The sequence below is a fragment of the Cynoglossus semilaevis genome, chromosome 2 (genome assembly GCF_000523025.1).
Source record: "Cynoglossus semilaevis isolate Cse_v1.0 chromosome 2, Cse_v1.0, whole genome shotgun sequence".
Classification (NCBI taxonomy): domain Eukaryota; kingdom Metazoa; phylum Chordata; class Actinopteri; order Pleuronectiformes; family Cynoglossidae; genus Cynoglossus; species Cynoglossus semilaevis.
Window position 1 is genome coordinate 4,716,298 of NC_024308.1, and position 19,667 is coordinate 4,735,964.

Here is a 19,667-nt window from a genome sequence, read left to right on the forward strand (position 1 = left end):
GACACTTAAAAGATCACGATTAGTCGCGACTAACCTTCAACAGACAAATACAGGTTTATGTGACACCTAAAAGATCACGAATAGTTGGAAATGTTTTCATGTCACACCAAAGTGACTTCTACATCGCAGCTCTGATCAGCGACTAACCTTTTGTTTCGATGTCTGGATCTACGATTTAAGGACATTTGGTGAATGTGGCAGATTAGCAAAGGTTCACTGCTCAGCCATCAGTACCAGTGGACCAACACTAAACCCTGGATTAGCAGACAGAGGCCAGAAGTTACTTTTATCAACAGTTGTGGATCCGCTCTTGTCTGTTTGCAGCTCTCAGATTTAATTTAAGTTTTGCACTAAAGATGAATTTGAGACCAAAGCTAATATGTTCAGAAATAATGACTCAAAATTCAGTTATTTGTTTTAAAGACACTTCTTTAAAGTGAATGTAAGTGGGAATATAAACAACTAATGTGAAAGATTAGATTTTTTTTTTTAGCTGGTTATCATGTGACACCAATACTAAACATCATTAGAACAAAAAAATATCTTCTCCGTTTGCTCACATATACTACATGTACACCTGCATTAATACAGTTGAGTGGTGATGTGGGTAGAGACAACCTAAAGGTCAACGCCAGGGTGTCTACTGAAACCACCATCCATCATCTTCATCTAATCTCACAGCACATGCTGGTGAAGACCTCTGTGGCCATTCAGGTTTAGATGTTTATATTCACTGTACTGTAGCTTCTGTTGTCCTTGGACTCTAGGTCAGGATGTAACATTAATCTTTTAGTCATGTGTGAGGACTGAATACAAATAATCAACTAAATAGCATCACTGTTTTTATAAGAGAGTTTTTTCCCCCTAAAAACTCACAGTAAATCTAATTTCTAGCTCAACATTAAAATTTTAGGAATAATTTCCTGTCAGATCATATTATACGTTTTACAGACAAGTGCAACACAATATCAATACTAAAAAATAAGACAACATTTATTTAATTCTATGGTAAAGTATTTTTGTTTACCTATATGTTGCTTTATGCCTGTTTTGCACTTTTAGCAGATATAGTCAATTGTCAAAAAATATTTCTACAGAAAATTGTTTCTTTTTTAATTCTGCACACTGCAGTAACTGTAACAGTAAATATTGATAATCTTTAAATAAACCATTAGTTTTAAACAACATTGAACTTGTTTATCTATTTTCATATTTCACAATAACGCAATGCCTCCAAAATTGCTGCATGTTTTTTTTTCTTCTCTGGACATTTAGGTTTGTAGCTGTATAACAGAGAACTGTCCCTTTCATGCCGCCTCGTGGGTTCATGCAGTGGATGTTAATGGGACCTTTAGGGCGGCTTTATGGACACATGCACAGACCCAGGAAGGGAGGGGGTGCAGTGAATACCCCTTTATTGAGGTGGCCGTGCTGCAGACTCACCGTGCAGCTGTTCCAGACATGTACTGTACTGTACAGACGTGCACACTCTTCAGTGAAGAATCTCTGATTATGTTTATGAGAATGCATGGGATCTTCCTTTTACACCATCAATGTGAAGCCTGTAACTCTGTGGCATCACCAGCATCTGCAGCAGTTCTGCTTTTGGACATTTCTCAACCTCAGCTCATAATTTTCAGTTGAAAAAGACCAAAATCTAGTATAACATTAGTTAATTAATGAATTCTAGGAATCATCCCGACCTTTTTTGAGCCACGGCACACCACCTAACAAAAATCTCACAAAAAAGTATATGTAATGAAATAATAATAATGATCTTCTAGTTTAAATGACCTGATAATTGACTAAAATCTCGGCCTGTTTAGTTGAAAACAACACTGACATACTGGCAGGAATTGAAGAAAGACAAAGATCTTCTTCAACAGCTCTGATTAGCTTTTTTAGTTTTCATAGCCATCTGCTGCCCCCTAGCAGAAAAGTATTCAATAGTTCTGCCTTTCATGTTTTGACAAACAAAGAAAAAGTATATGCAATAAATAAATATCAGTTTTCAGGCCAATTAAGTGAAATTGGATAATTTTCCACAGCACAGTGGTTGGGAACCACAGATCCAGACAATGTATGCGACTAAACATTTCTTACATGGACAGTTCAAACCATTCTCTCAACTAAAGCACTCCGTCTTCATGCCATTTGTTTAATGAGCAGAAATTTGGCGCTGAGTCACCAACACACTTCTGTTCTAATCATCCAAACTGCTTGCCCTTCATGAACTGAGGTAAAATGTGAAGGAGAGACAGAATTGTCATGGAGACAACTTCATGCAGAGTCCACAGACCCTTACAGTTACCATGGCAGCCCTGTTTTATGTACATTACACTCCATCTATTTGTATGTGGGATATCAGGCGTGGGTGCAACACTACTGAACCTGGTTGCAGGGCTAGGCTGATGCTACTTTGAATTCAAACATCAATTTTAAATACAATTACTGAGCTGCGGCAAGGCTTGATTCTTTTTCTAAAAAAAAAAAAATGTATCTTATAAATATCTTATTTCAGAGACGTTTGTACACTTTGTACAGAAATTTAACAAAAATGTTTGTTTGTTTTTTAACTGGGATTTGATCCAGACTTAACATGCCTTGACTTGACTTATTTTACTGTAATGTTTGATAAATAGAATTCAGTTTGTCAGTGTAAACAGAAATGTTTGTTCCATAGTTCGTTGACATTTGTCTTATTGCAAAAACTTCAAAAGAAATAATTTTGGAAACTTTAAACTTCCTGCTCTGTATGAAGCAGTAACACTTGTTAAATCAGTGATAAAATACCATAACATGTGGGGGGAAAAAATAGACAATAAAAAGATGAAAAGGGAAAATAATTATGGATTCTATTGGGGAAACAATCTCTCCGGACGACCTTCAGTTGCATACTTGATAGAGCTCTTTGTAGTTTGTGCTCCAGCGTCTTAGTACAGACCCCGACCTCCATGAATGCACTGTTTCAGGTTAGGTGCACGTGTGTGTGTATGTGTGTGTGTGTGTGAGCTTAGGATCTACGGAGGTGGGCATGAAAAAAAGCTGGCTGAGCTTTTTTAAGCTGGTGGTTGAAGCGTGCCGTACACCTCAGGGTTGTTTGGCTCTGGGGAGACCAAAAGGTTGTTCCAAATGTCAGGCCCCACCAAAACCCCCACAACCCCAAACACAACACCCGCTGACCAAAGACTTATTTGTGAATGTCTCACCAAGCCTGGGGCCATAATGTGTGTGACAGAGTGTGCATTTGTGACAGAGTGTGTGATGACTGTAAATGAGCAGCACGGCACCAAACATGACACTTGCAATCTATAATGTTCAGCTGTTTGACCAAAGGCCACGTTCCACTAAATGCTGGATAAGTGAAGACTGACAGGTTCTCACACAGAAAAAATAAAACTGTCAAGCGGTTCCTTAAAAATATGTGTGTGTGTGTGTGTGTGTGAGCGCCATCAGCTCATTATGAGCCACCGTCTCATCTGAAGGTAATTTAAGGTAAAGTCAGTTTGACATGGAACGAGTCAATTGAAGTGAGCCAATTAGAAAAGGTGAAGACTCACTCAGTTACAGGTACAAGAAGGTAATGCCATCAAGGCACCGTAGAGATATAATTCAGGTCAAATAAGTGAAAAAATAACAGTATGATCTCCTCATAATGCAGCAGATTAAGCCATGAAAAAAAAATCCCTTGTCTCCTCGGTGGTTTGGCTGAGTTCAGGTCGCCCTGTGCACCGACTACTTTGCTTTCTCTACAACAGCAACTCATCATCTCTTTAAATTGCATTACTGCCACCTACTTGCTCCATTTTCCAAGGGTGGATATTTCCAGTCGGCAGCATCCGAAGCACTGACAAACAACTTTGTGGATCGTATTAGTTTATACCTTCGTCAGTTAAATGAAATTAATTCCTTCACTTTTCTTCTCTAACAATTTAAACCATATATTCACAACTAAGATAAAAACCTGACTTCGAAGTGAAAAATGAGGGAAGTTACAATAAATACTTAATAACAGATAGGAGGGAACATTTAAAACAAAAACTTTTATTTTCTTTTATACAATTGTTAAACAAATGACCTGGACTTTTCACATATCCATTTAAGAAATTTAGATCTGCTGGAGCCCAACACCGAGTCCACTTGACTGTGCTGTGTTTCTTAGACATCTATTATTAAAGACAAAGCCTCGAACGAGTTCCTCTACCAAACATGTACAATAAAGAAAACAGTATTCTGTGGAGGTGATAAACTGCAGACGTGCAAGTGAAACCCACACACAACAGTGGCTGTCGAGAAGCCTGCTTGATTAACGACCCCGGTACACAATCCATATTGGCGACAGACCAGTTACTTAGAATTCAATCAGCATTAATATCCTCACTGAGCCCAGACAACAGACATTAATAAGCCCCACATCGCCCTCACCACTGCTGTCATTTGCTCCTCTGCCGTCGCCCCCTCCCTCCTCCATCTTCTCCTTATCCCATTCATTTGGTGCAGCTATTAATAGCCTTGCCACTCGCCTATCAATACCATCACTACTCCAGTAAGACCCAGGAGGTGAGGAGGGGGGCGGGGAGGAGGGGGGTGTGGCCAAGCCAAAGGAATGAGAATAATGAGCTGAACTATCTCTGTCTTATGTAACAAAAGGGAAATGCAGTGGGAGAAAAAAAAAAGAGAAATCACTGTACATCGCAGAGACAAAAAGAATTCATGGTATAAAATAGACCAATAGGCGAAATACACGACTGAGAGGTCGACACAGCTGTGCATATGAAACAAGAGGACAAGGACGGTAGAGAATCAGAGTCGAGAACGGCAGCTGAAACAGATCCAGACCAATGACACAGACTTTCACACCTATTCCTGATCCTCCAGTATCTACAACCTCATATTCAAGTGTCCACAGGCTTTCAGCCCTTTTTGACTTCCACTCTCCCTGCCTTCTTTTCCTGCTCATTGATCCTAAAAGGTTTCTCAGTTTTCTGCAGCAACATAGAGAAAGACTTTTATATTACCTATACAAGCCAGCATCTCACTCTCTCTCTGTGTCTTTATAAAGATTTAAATGTAACCAAGGGGTGGGCTATGATCAATAGCCAATTGAATGCAGGTCATGTGATAACAGTTCACACAGTTTTAACAGCAGAAATACTCAGAGCTATAATTAAATGAAGAGCATTTAATGAAATGTGTCTGTATGAACTCATCAAACCAGAAATGGTTAAACTTTAAAATAAGAGAAAATTAGACAGATGTGTTGTTACTGTTAACATCTGCTCTTTCTTTATATCCTTGTTATTTTTTAATTATGCAACTTTTCGACCCAAAGGATATTTTTGCATCTCAATCCAAATGGTGTGATTTATGACATTAAAGAGGAAAAACAAACATATCTTGTGTCTTTTGCTCGGCTCATTAAAAATGCATGTTGGACCAGGTCGAAAGAAGATGTAGAAGAAGTAGGAGATGACGAATAATAGAAAGAAGAATAGGAAAAACAAGTGAAAGGAGAACAAAGAAAGAAGAAGAAAAAGATGGACGTGTATGATAAATGAAAGTGTGTTACTGCTCCAACACAAGGTCATTTTGAGTTGCTCAACGTCATGTCAAAAAAAGAACACAAACTTGCAATCGTACAAAAACTTCAACTTGCAGTGAAAATGTATCATGTGTATTTTCATGTGGACCAACACCACCTGTAGAGTTGACTGTTTCTCAACAGCCGTCCTGCCGTTCAACCACAGACTCCCACATAACAACACCAGGCCTCGTGTGCAAACAAATCCGTGTCCTTCACTGATGTGCCTGTGCTCTTACCTTGGTGATGAGGATGCGGTAAAGTTCAAGGAGCTCCCCGTTGTCATGGCAACCGGACAGCAGCTGCCAAACTTCGGCTCGGAGCGGCTCAGGAATACCGCTGCGGACCAGCGAGGACAGTCCCTTTGGACGGGTGGACAGGTTCCCATGCCTGATGCAAACAGACACATTTTTATTAGTAATTATTCATTTCACATTTTAAAAATGACAGTATAGTATCTACCAACAAGCACTTACACTGAGGTGAAAAATGAAGTCAGCATATATTTGTTTACTATTAATTTAGCACAGGGTTGATTGGTCTTCAAACAGGCTAATCAGAATTGTTTTATATGAGAAGTATGTCATTTTCTAATTGGACCCAGGGTTTTTCTTCACAGCCAGCCGTTGATGCTGCTGGGTGACAGTACTCCTGAACATCATTCCTCACTGCATTGTACTGTACTATTGATTTCTGTATCAGCGACGAGGCTAAATGTCTCGACTGTTGCACTGCTGCCACAGCACCGTGGTAACATCCTGCGACGCGGTGAAATGGCCTCCTGTGGAATTCATCCCGTCAGCTCTTTTTAATGACGCTTGAAATCTCATCATAATGCATTTGTCGAAGGCACATGAAGGTGATTTCCCCATTAACTGATTCACAGTGTTGTGCTGATGCAACGGGGGGAAAATGGGCCGAGAAACGAGTGAAAGTCGGTATAATAACGTAATATTTTATTCCGTTAATTATGTCAGCGCCCGTGGCTGAAGTCGTGTCATGTATCAGCCGTGGTTACAGTAAAAGCGCAATGATGACACTGTAATTGCAGATTAATTTATGAGCCAAGTTGTTATCCGTAAAATTCAGATGATGAACAAATTAAAGCGTGATAATGAAGAGGAACAAAGTCCAGCGTGTTATAAATCAAAGTCGGCACTGTGTGTATAATGAACCACGTTTACTCCTCACAGCTACTTCATCTTGTCATAGCTCCTTTGGCTAAAAAGAATAATAGCATTCATGGGTTTAAGTGTACTGATAATTTATTGTACTTAAAGTTTACACCTTTAACCATATCCTGACCTGTACTGATGATGCTGTGACTTATTCAACAAACACAGTGACTGCGGTGATGTTTGAACAAAATTGTTGCTTTGAGTTTAAATCAATGTGTTTATTAAATACATTTAAAACATAAACCAAATCCTAAATGTCAACATTTTTAAACGGGACACATTTTATTTACTATATACTGTAGGATGTTTATATTGAGCTTGATACTCACATTACAATTGATTTTCATATTTTAAACTTGAACTCATTTTCAACTTTTTGATGATGGTCTTGGGCAGAGGAAACAGTTTCAACAACAGTCTGCAGATTCATAATTCACTGCCATCACTCTCCTCTACGTCCGTGATGTTACATTATCTCCATTCCTCCTCGTTTCTGTCTTTCAACCTGTCTTTCTAACACGCCGGGCTAACTGACAGTCTCTAATTGAATACCCCCTATTTTTAAATCTCTCCTCTCCAAATCCTTCCATTCACTCTCCTCGGTTCTCTTACCATCTGGTGAGGATCGCTCCCCAGGACTCCAGAATTTTCTCAGGACAGTCTTTGGAAACATCTCCTGTTCCACTTGAGATTTCGCTGTCGCTATCTGCAAGAAACGCACACACTGTTAAAAACAGGGCATTTGTCTCACACCGTCATTAACCTTCATCAACAACAAACAATGTTTTGTTTTTTTTACCTATCAAACTCATACAGAAGTTTTTTTTTTTTTTTAACCTATCAAACTCATACAGAAGAGGGTGGACGGTGGAATAAATGGATTAATTTGCCTTTACTGTACATTAATAAATAATCTGGTTCAGTTCAAAAATATTTTTTCAAAGCAAGAATCATATTAACCTTCATCAACAACAAACAATGTTGTTTTTTTTTTACATATCAAACTCATCCTCATCCAAACTCAACCTGGATCTGTGATCCATGTTGACTCTGTTGATGATTTAGTGGAACCTTCTCCATATACTGTGTACAAACACTACTTGTTTGTGCACTGTTGGTAAGACATGCACTCAAAGGTTACATTTTTATCATCAATATTTCAATAGCTGTTTTTACCCCTGTTCAATGGTATCTTACAGCTGTTAGAGCTCGTTTGTAGGGAAAATATTTCAATAGCTTTTTTTACCCCTGGTCAATGGTTTCTTACACCCTCTTCTCCCCCTTGTAGAGAAGGAAGAAGATTTATGGAAGAAAAAAAAGGAAGAAATTATTATTGCAAAATGTTCCTCTCGAGATAAAAGCTAAACTGTGACACCTACAGTTAAAACAAACTGACACAGGCTCAGGGATTGAACAAGACATGGAGACGTTTCGATCCAGGGCCTACAGCCACAGCACTTAATGTTCTTGTACGACTATTCATCCTCGCCGTCTCAGCAGGCACTCTTCAGGTCTTTATAAATGTTTGATGAATCCTTTCAAGTAGTCCAGACCGGGCGGCTTTTGTTCTCAAGATGACTAAGGTCAGATGGTGTGAAAAATCCTCAACCCAGAGCCATCACTCTCCTACTGTACCAGGTGACAAATTAACCACAAAGATGGGGAACATGGGTTTTTCATGGTTAAGCCAAGCAATGAAAGCTGATATTTTTATTTTTTTTATTATTTGACTTTCTCCAAACAGCAGGACACTGTCTCATCCTAACAAAACCACGATGAAAAGAGATGATGTTCAATGTCTGTTCTTTATTTCTAAACTCAGCCTCAGAGGGGGAAAGAAAAATCACATATCCTCCGCGTGTGTGTGATTGTGTGTGCATTTCTGAAAACTAGAAGAAAGACCAGCAGCTCCGCAGCCTCCAATATTCAGCTCTGGGAGAGAGTGAGGTGTGATGGAAAAAAAAAAACCCAGGGAAGGCTTTCAACATGCCTGTGGAAAGCTGTCATTTTAACCCCCAATGGCTGACTTGTGACTTTAGTCCTGAGGAGTGAAAAAAGGCAAGTTTGGCCTCCTGCCATTTTGACTTATTTCTACTATTTTCCAATATATATAAAAAAAGAAAACCACTAAACAGAATAAAGTCAGGAAAAGTATAATAATGATAATAATGATGACAGCGTTTACATAACGTAGCTTGTGTTCATTTAGTGCTTTGCTAAATGAACAGGTTGTGCTTAATGCTTGGCTTTTTGGTTGTATTTAAGCAGTCTGTCAGATGTGTACTCTACGTGTACCTCCCACCTGTGATAGGATTCACCATTAGCTTTAATAGCAGACAGGGATTATTGTAATTACCCACATTGTGACATCACAAAACGAGTCAAATGGAATGGCTTATTTTCAGACGCACAGATTTTTACCAACTAAACATACTTTATATATTGAGGTACTGATTAAATGCATGTGGCTGTATGGCACAATATGATTCGATCCTTACAGTACATGGTCCCTAATACACACTACAGAATTATATATATATATTATTATTATTTTAATTGTATAGAGGGAAACGTGGTGGATTTTAATCGTTAAAGTGACTTATGAACCAAATGTGTTTTGTTGTTGTTTGTCGTTTATCCTCCCAAACACACGTCCATATAAACTAGTACCTTCATGAACTGCTCATGTCCCTAATGTTACAAACTGTACCTTATCTGCGACACCTGCACCACTGAGCCCGTGTCGATGTGATACCAGCAGAGCTGTTTTTAAATTGCCGGGCTAAAACTGGGTCATGTTTGGGAACCCCCTGGAGTTTAACTGCAAGTGTTGCTGCCGTGATTGTTCCGGCTGCTTTTATCTGATGCAGACCTCCAGCTGGGAGTGTAAGAACAATATCAGCTCTAATGGTCACGTTTATATATTTCTTAGATTCATTCAAGACACTGGAGCGAGAACCTTATGTAGATCAGTCGACAGCCTGTGGTTTTTTTTATTTATTTATCTTTCTGTTGGCTCATTTCTATTTCGACATTAAATTAGGACACGTTATTTAGCCACAGTCCGACTATGAATATAAGATGCAGTTCTGCACAGTGCCTGCAGGCGGATGATTCAGTGTAGATCAGCTGTTTTGTATCTGCTCTTTAGTACTTGTCTTGATCTTGAAGGTTTTGTCATCAGGTTTGTATGAGGCAGAAAAGGAGGGGCCAGAAGTTGCCCAGAGATAATTGGAATTAGAATGTCCAAGAGAACGATCATCTGTAGGAGCTGGATGTAAACAGTAACAAAACAACAACAAAAAAATAGAATTTTACCTTCCTCAGCCTCCTCTTCCTCAGGTGCAGAAGTCAGTCGTTCCCTCTTCTCATTGCTTCTCTCTGCTTCCCTCTGAAGACTCACTACCTCGTACACTGCATCGCTCTGACCCACCTTCTCTGGTACCTGCTGTGTAAAAAAACAAAAACAAACAGTAAAGTTCAAAACCACGATAAAATCTTTTATAACACGCCTCAGTGGGTACGACGCAGGGATAAAAAACACAAGGGCTTCAACAAACACTTGACTTGGGGAGAAAAAAAAAAAAAAAAAAAAAGATCTCCTAGAGTCAACTCTAAACAAATATATTATATCATTAGTCTTCATTAAGACTTACTCGTTTTCTATGTAATTGTAAAAAAAGACTTCAATAGCAGCATGAGATCGAGTACACTATTAGAGTTGACCTTTAGTGTCATAAGCTACTGATTTTTATCCCTGCATTATTCAATTACTGTAGTGGCGATGCCTCACTTCTGCACCTAGGAGGATCGATCAATAAGCTGCATTGATTGCCGGGCGTTTGAAGACCAACTGTAGTCAGTGATGAGAGCACAAGTTTGAGAGGGGAAAAAAAAATCAGACTTCGTCTATTTTTAGAAGAAATACACAAAGGTTTAGGTAACACGTGTTCTGTTGGATGAACGGTTAATGCTCTGGATGAATATTGACGATATCGATTTGGCTGCGACAGAAAGTTAGTCTGTAGTGAACCTAAAATCACTGGTTTCAGGAAGTGAATCCTGAAACCTGTAACACCTCCATAGACAACAAAATGAATAAATATGTACTCATTTGATTACTAACTGATAAGCAGCTCTTCAGTGGCACAACATCCTCAACTTTGCAACTTTTCCAGCAAAACCAGCAACAAAGTTAGCATTGTATTTTGAGCATATACCCCATATATATTTTACTAAACTCTATCCAAAGTTTGCTAAAATAAAAAACAACAACAAAACAAAGACTGTACGTTGTTTTGTGTTACGTTCTGGTTCTGGTCAAAAAAACTAAATAAATAAATCCTCCCCACAAATTTTTTTAATTAGCTCTTAACCACAACACCAGTCAGACACTCCATTTACCGAGGAGATAACTGCACAGCAAATCAGTGGGATGAGTCAGACAGGGGCTGTTAATTACCCACATGCCAATAATGCAACAAAGGCTCTTATTAGCTCCCTACAATCCACAGCTTTCCTACGCTTCACTGCTTCACTGCCAGATCCCCACGGCCCCGGCTGAAGGAGATGTGCTTCTTCACAGGGAGGCAGGGCGGCACAGCTTAAACTGGTTCTTTTAGGCACCGACGCCAACTGTTCGATGCCTGTCCTTGTGTCGGTGGGAGGTGAGTGACGGTGCACTCTTCCCTCTCCTACTGTACATTCAAAGCAAGCGAGAACCATCTAGTGATAAACACACAGCAACATACACTGGAGTAACACTGTGTAGGTTTTACTAACATCTAGTTTGCAGCACCACCCCCCAACACAGTCATCCAACCCAAGGAGCAGCTTCACTCGGATGCAAATTTACAATGAGCTCCTTCTGACTTATCGTAAATTGCACTTTAGATTTTAAAACCTAATAAAGGACAAAATCATTTTCTATCACTGCTATGAAAATGAATATAAAATAATTTCAGTCTGCCTTGAAGGTGCCCTTGGAAATAAATCAACAGTAAATTCCTCACTAAAGCAGGAGTGCATTCATACTGTAGCACACATGAAATATTTTCACAAAACTTTTTAAAAATCTTTAATAAATTAGTAGCACACATGAAATATTTTCACAAAAAATCTTTAATAAATTTAAATTATTCACGCAGGAGGTAAGTTATGACTTTTATGACCTTCTCACGAATTAAAATATATATCTTAAAATATTGGTCTTACTTTTGGAGATGAATTATTATCTACACTGGTACAGATCTGCAGCAGAGGCAGGAAACCACCGACCACTTTACACCAGGTCGACAGAGAGAGAGCGTCAGACTTTGGCTGATCGCTGCGGTGGGAAATGCACAGATGGAAAGAGAACAATAAACCTGAACCGGTGAGAAAAAAAAAAAGTTTATCTTTGGGTGTATTTGTTATATTGCAACACTGAGCAAGTGTTTCAGTCAGTGTGGGAACAGCTTCAGCCCTGCTCACTGTCAACCAACCAGCACCATGTCCAGACTGTCTCCTCTGACCTCCTCCTCCACTACACTCATCTTTCAAGCTGCCCACCACCCACTCCACCATCGCTCATCTGTTTTACAGCCTCGTTCCAGGACGGGAGCTGCTGATTCCTCTGTGGGCAGTAAAAACCTCTGAGACATATGTGATAATGAGATACAATAATGAACTGGACTTAAATAACTCAGGGAAACACGGCCGGAGTTTGACGTGTCTAATTATTATGTCGACTGCTGTAGTTTATATTTAACCACTTTACAAGTATATGGGAAAACATCATTAGATTTGACTAAGAATAAAACAGAATAAAATCAATGAGCTTGTTGTTAATTTCATGGTCATTTCTACAGAGAAAAAAAACTGCAGTATTACTCCACCATGTTTATCAAACTACTACATCCGTCGTCCTTCTTTGTTCTTACTCTGGGTCTTTCCATAAGTCAAGGTTTTACGCTGCAGCGTAACAACACAGTTCTTGTGAATGTACCTGTCTGAGTTTGAGGTAAAACGTCTCGCTGAAGGTCTTGCGACTGAAGTACCAGAAGCGTTCGTTGGAGGGATAAATCCTGACCAGCGTTTCTAACAGGAACCGAACTGGTTCCACCACCTCCGTCACCACCAGGTCTACGGCCACCGTCATGAAGACTTGTTTATCTGCCACAGAGATAAGAAATACAACAAATAGTGTTTTATTATTGAAATCTATTAATATATGATAGAATACAGTTGACTACGATCTAAACAGAAGCTGATGATTAGATGTTTTTTTTCCCGCCTGCTTCACTGCTACCTGAAGGAAGAAAACACACATCATGTCTCCAGTGAGAACGTCACACCCTCTAGTGGATAGGAACATCAAGTCGCCAGTGTTTGTATTGAAAAAAAGATTTTCCAGCTGGATGAGCCTTGACACTAAACCAACAGTTTTTTATTGGATAGTAAATATTATGTCTTTAAAAACTGTCTATGTAAGCCTTGGTCTAACACTTCTGTCGTCTATTCTGGGAACAGTTGAACTAAAATAAAGGATAAAAACAGAGAACGTTGGCACATATTTCAGAGAATGAAGGATTTATTTATTTACATTTGCAGAAATTATATTTCTGTTAGAGTTGAAAGCCACAATCATCAAATTATATTATTTATTTACATTTGCAGAAATTATACTTCTGTTATAGTTAACTATAAACCTGAAAGCCACAATCATCAAATTATCCATTTAAATGTTTTAATTACATTTTTAATCATTTAAATTTTTTTTTGATTAGCATTAAACATCTAAGTGGCTGAGAGTTCAACTAAAGTTTTTTTCATCAACATTCTCCTGCTGTAATAGTGAAGACTGTTTTGTCTACTTAATGCTTTGCGTTCACACTCTCCTGAGCAACGACGTGTCAACATGAACCAAGTGTCAAAAACCAATTAGACACAGGATTATCAGTCATGTTGGGGAAAAAAAGACAATCGTCACATCTAATCTCCAGAGCTTGGACTTCATTATAAACACACAGACCTTGAGCTTTAGTCAGAGAATAGTGAGCAGAGATGATTCTTTAGTTCACGTACATCAAATTAAAGCTTAGAGTGAGAGTTTTTTTGTTTGTTTGTTTTTTCTACTTGTGACCACTAAAAACAGAAGACGCAGCAAAACTGTTTGGATTTGGATTTGAATAAACAACAAAAATCCTCCAAACACAACCTCTGTCCTAAACCCATTTGGCTACAGACATACTGTACATGGACACCATATGGTCTCACCTTTAGGTGTGTCTTCATTCAGTGGCTGGAAGGCAGCTATGTTGGGGTTCCATGTTCCCGTGATAACGTAGGCCTTTCCATCGGAACTATTCCCCATCGATTCCTGTGGAAGTTTCAAGAAGATTCATGTTCTTTGGGGAAATGTGATTGGATCAAGTGAAAAATGCTGCAAATTATACCCTGTTTTTTTAATTAACACTGTTTACTCATGTAACAACAGTGTGATGTGGTTAGTGTTATTGGAATCTGTTGATCTGCTGAGTGAAGTTATGTCTGCTGCTCTCACCATGTCCAGGAGATGCATGTTACTGTTAGAGACTTTCTGCCCTGGACTCAGCAGCATCCCGAAACACCTGCAGAAGAGAAGAAGAAAACATTTAACATTTAGTTTTGTAATAAATGACCATTCAACTTCTCCTACGTATAAAGGACATTATGTTAGGATTATGTCAGGAAGGGAAGTAAAAAAAACAGTTTACAGTAATTATGATTTAAAGGTCAGCACGAGATGAATACATGAATAGATGAGGAACAAAAGTGAGTGAGTTTTAAATAGCTAACACGCTGCTAACATACTGTTAACACGGGAAAATAACATTATAGTGTAAACTTCTCCCCCCCTTGTACTTTTTTTTATCTGGACCTTCTGTACCTCTCGATGCCCAGCTCCTTGTTGCACATCTGCTGAACTGAAACCACAACCTTCTTCTGTACACTCTGTCGAAGCTTGAAGTACAACTTATCTCTGTCCTTAGGCACTGAACTGCAGAGAGAGGGCGGAAAAAAGTGTTTAAGCCTGAGGCACTTTAATACAATTTTAACAGCACATGCATTTGGAAATCCCTTTGTTTTATAATAGGTTATATTTTTATCAATAATATAGTAATTTACCCCTGTTGACTGTGTCTTTGGTTTGGTTTACAGTCAAGGAAACCGACGGTACAGTTAAAATAAAAAGGTCTTACTTTATTCAGTATCGACCACCACATACAGTCAACAAAACCTCAAAATGACTAAAGAGGAAATGTAATCCTCTGCAGGAAAGAAAGTAAAACAGAAATTACTTCATACTGTGAATTGTTTAGTTATTACTGATGAAGAAATCTGACATTTGTAGGTTTGAAATAAAGTATCTGTTAATTGTATATTTGACATTCCATCCCGATAATAATGTTTTTTATCTGAGTTTAGAGACATTTTTATTACCATTGCAAAAGATGCAATAATCAGCTTTTTTTGATCATGACTACATGTTCAAAAGTGTGTGAATGGTCTGAGTACCTAAAGTTGCCTTTGCCATCATCTTCCTTGACATCTAGTGACACACTGAAGGTGAAGAGGTCACTGTCAGACGGACTGGACATCATTGTGTCCCTGATGTCTGTGGGCCGAGAAGAACGACGGAAGGCTGTGGAGAAACTGTAGAGGATCCGACTGACCTGGGAGGAGGAGGACGACAGGGGGAGAGAGAGTCAGTTCAAAACTGAAATCTAGTAGGAACAGTTCAAGGTATCAAGGTGAAGCAGAAAGAAAGAAACAAGTACACAGGTTATATAGAGGAATTAGACTGAAAACAAAAAAGAGTAAAATAGTAGAATGAAGAAAAGATTAAATAAACAAGTACACAGGTTATATAGAGGAAATAGACTGAAAACAAAAAAAAAACACTACTAGCAAAATAGTAGAATGAAGAAAAGATGAAACAAACCACATAAATACCGTCAATGCACAGAAACAGAAACCAAAACAAGTCTGATTTACCAGAATGAGTAAAAACGCTACAGAAAATTTTGAAGACACGATTAAACAGTGCCCCCAGCTGGCTCAATCGCGTCTGTACATATAGCCTGTGATACAGGTTTAAAACGAACAGAAAGAAGTTGGAGATCAGTACGACGGGAGAGTGTGGATGCAGCTCACAGCTTCTTTAATTTGGCAGGAGAAGACGTGGATCTGAAAGTCCTCAGAACTTCTGTAACTCTCGGTGAAGGAGAAACAGTCACTGTCCACAGTTCCCTCTCGTCCACGAGTGCAGAACAACACCTTGTAAATGGGGAACGAGGCGATTTCTGTCCCCGAGGCCTGGTCCACAATCCTGGAGAAAACCACAGAACACAGATCTATTTGTTAGCTTTGTTTTTAAATTAGCCTTTGATAAAAATAAAATATAATATATATATATACTGCACATATGTATACATATACATACATGTGTATATGGATATACAAAAACATTTTTGTGTTTTAAATGAAGGACCATTCTTACGTGTATAATACAGGGAATTGACCTTGAGAACTTTCTCTTTTTTGATTTACAACCTAAAGTTGCAAAATTTTCATGGAAATTATAATTTTCTTTTTTAAAATAATTATGTATCACTACATTTATCAGCAGAAATTCTACCTTCTATATGACACCGTATGACTCCATGGGTTTCTTTACTGTCATTAAACTACAGCTGAACTGACTGGTCCTGGTCTCTTACATCCGACAGCGTTCAAATGAACCCAGAGTCTTAACCTGACTGATCCGTCTGGTCCACAGGGGACGTGGAGGGTGATGGGGATGTGTTTGGCACTCTCAGCTATCAGCGTGGTCATCGCTCTCTGTGCCTCGGCCTCATTGCGCGGGGCTTTGACCCAGGTGCAGCCCAGGTAGGACAGTTTGTTGAACTGGACACTGTCCTCCTCCAGGGCCGTGGGGGTGGACGGTGCAGGACAGACTTCTGTTTAAAAAGAAAAAAAAACAAAAAATAAATTGCTGTTAAGAAAGAGTTTCCTCTAATGAGTCTTGACATAAAAACTATACTGAGAAAGAATACCCTTATTGTAATTGTCAACCTTTGCAAATGAAGGTGTGTTAAAGGAACCTGTGATGTTTTTAATTAGACTCTGTTTCTGTTTCAGCCACTGAACTTGGTTGATAGTGTGCAAGAAAAAAAAAGCAATTCATTTTTTAAGTTTTCAGTAACATTAAAATAGTGTGGATGAATCTTACAGCGACTCAGTAACACACTCGTCTGGCTGCAACGTCATGTTGGTAACAGAATCTTACAGCGACTCAGTAACACACTGCAACGTCATGGTGGTAACTCTGAAACAAACGAAGGAGCCTGTGATGTCTTCATGCAAATATCCTGTCAAGTAAAAAGTGTCTGTGGAATTGTTGAGTAAGAAGACGAAGGTCGGCCCACACTGAGCTGGTTCTCTGTTCTGTATTCTCATCTCTACATATGACTGTGTTTGGTAAATGAATCCAGTCAGATGACGAAGCCTTAGTCCATGATATTTACAGCATGATTACATAAAAAGTGAAGACAAAACTTAACCAGGAAGCCAGAGGTGCAATTTCCTCAAATGCCCTCTGACCTGGAAACCTCACACTTAGAGCAAACCGGAGGCAGAACAATGAGCAGCAGTGTGATGCCACTGAAGACATGCTGTTAATCTCACACACACAAACGTTTCCTCTTTGCCTGCTCAGCAGTTATGCAGCACCGAACAGTGGCAGGAAAACAAAAGATGTTACAATTTACAGAAATGCACGGCCAAAAAGACGTTGGTTTAGGAAACATGGTATTTTTGGATACAGACATCTGGCAGATGGAATCAAAGGAAAGTGGAATAAAACCTTCTCTTCTTAACCCAAACCGACTGCAACATTTATATATGAAGTCAGACAATTTTTTCACAAATTTTACTGTCCGGCTTCAACAAAAACACAACCCAAAAAAGCCCCAAAAGGCAGCACGTACCTTGAGGTTTTTCAGTTGTATCTGTTTGCTAAGCTTTTGTTTGTCAGAAACCACATCATGATCTCGATGATGATGATGATGATAAGTTTCCTTCAGAGATGAAGATGTGCATCACTTCCTCCTCCCTCTGCGTGTTACTAGTTGTTTAGTTTCACCTGAGTGAGGAGCCTCACAGGGCTGCTTCGACACATGACTAAAAACTTCACAACACTTTGGATCATTTCTGTCCTCCTGCAGCCTTTAACAGCACACGCTTCTCATCTCTGAACAGCCAGAGCGGACGGTTTCAAAGGAGTTTAAAAGTTGAGATGTCGGATCAAACACTTGACTGAGACACTGACCTGAATAAACAGGCGGTTGAAGAACTGGACTGAACTGAATTAGATAAGAAAACACATCTGCAGGAATCTGAGTCACACATACAACAGCCTTGTATGTGTGCAGTATTTGGACAGATGTGTTGAACGGCCTGTCCTTACTGATATACTGAGCGCTCATGCCAGTGTCGGCGAGATCAGATGCCAGCCTTGCCGATTTGATAATACTGAAGCAGATGTTGGAGATTTCAGACCATGCACACAGTGGAATTTGTTTGGAATGTGAACGAGGGAATTTTTCAAGTTTTTGTTCATATAAATTTCCAAGAAAAGAAATGTTTTAGATTTTATTTATTACTATTCTTTTTCTGTTGCTGAACTTCTCATATTAAATGTCTATACCTGAACCTTAAAGGACCAGTGCAGGAGACTCAGTATGATGTAATATAAGGTGTAATGGTGTGGCGTACCTGTTGGCGAAGGTTCCTGGACTTGGCTCTTGAGGTCCTTTTCCTTTTCCATCTTTTCCACATTGCTCTTCTCCTCTTTCACCTGATCTTCATCATCGTTTTCATCGTCTAACACTTCATCCAGAGCTTTTTCAAGTTGTTCACTGCCGTTACAGGCCATCTTAGACATAACAAGAGGCAAAACGTCCAATGAAACCAACTGTTGTGACATCTACGATTGATTGAATACAAAAAAAAAAGGGTTATATATTGATAGTATTTGCACATTCAATGAATTATTCAAAATTGTTTTTAATTCCTATCAGAGCTGAAATGCTTTATTCTCATCTTTTTACCATTTTTTAGTTCCTGTTTCAAGAACTTAAACTGAAGCAACGTAAAGAAACATAAATAAATGCTAAAAAAGAAATGAAGGTGAACATATGTTTGTTCGATGAGAACAATAAATATTTATATAATTATGTTTACCTCAACTTATGACATATGAGAAGGTAATGAAATAAAACCACTTCCATCTTGAGTTCAGTGATGATATTTCAGAAAGCAAAGTAACAAAACGTCATCACTGAACTCAAGATAGAAGTGGGTCCAATTCCTAAAATTTTGAGGGACACAGCTGTAGGTCAGTGTAGGTCGGTGTAGGTCAGACCTTGAGTCTTGGTTTCCCTTCAGAACTGTGTGGTGATCCGGCAGCACCGGTCTGTATCAGAACGAACTCCTCACTGGTGACGGTGGCCACGGACTCTGTAGAGCTGCTGACTTTTCTCAGTGAGGAGCGATCATCCATGGCTGGCCGGTTCTCTCAGGGTGGTCTGGGGAGACTAGGGTTTGAGCTCCCCCTCCGTCCTCTCCGGTCCACACAGCAAACCCTGGATACAATCACAAACAGTCATTTACATGTGAGCGCCTGTTTTTCTTACTGTATACAGTCAAACATGTTGTTACTCAGATCATGTGTGAAGTGTTTCCAACACCAGCAGTTTCGCTTCGAATCAAAAACACACCCAGCATTACAAATATTTACTGTAGATTCAGACAGAGGCCAGAATCACTACACCCATGGCCACATATTTCAAGGTTTGCCACAGGTCGCTCAAGTTGAGGAATGA

General features: G+C 39.2%; 1 protein-coding gene across 1 annotated transcript in view; it reads right to left on the reverse strand.

Annotated features, from left to right (window-relative positions):
• rabgap1l (RAB GTPase activating protein 1-like) overlaps positions 1–19,667 on the reverse strand; it is a 68,255-nt gene that overhangs the window by 44,893 nt on the left and 3,695 nt on the right. Inside the window, exons 2-13 of the mRNA XM_008331972.3 lie at positions 19,208–19,427; positions 18,559–18,718; positions 16,538–16,742; positions 15,937–16,111; positions 15,298–15,455; positions 14,669–14,779; positions 14,303–14,369; positions 14,017–14,119; positions 12,746–12,912; positions 10,078–10,207; positions 7,372–7,465; positions 5,821–5,971 (exon numbers count right to left, since the gene is read on the reverse strand). Of these exons, the coding sequence (XP_008330194.1) occupies positions 5,821–5,971; positions 7,372–7,465; positions 10,078–10,207; positions 12,746–12,912; positions 14,017–14,119; positions 14,303–14,369; positions 14,669–14,779; positions 15,298–15,455; positions 15,937–16,111; positions 16,538–16,742; positions 18,559–18,718; positions 19,208–19,345 (1,659 nt within the window). The 5' untranslated portion in view covers positions 19,346–19,427. The remainder of the gene's footprint in view (positions 1–5,820; positions 5,972–7,371; positions 7,466–10,077; positions 10,208–12,745; positions 12,913–14,016; positions 14,120–14,302; positions 14,370–14,668; positions 14,780–15,297; positions 15,456–15,936; positions 16,112–16,537; positions 16,743–18,558; positions 18,719–19,207; positions 19,428–19,667) is intronic.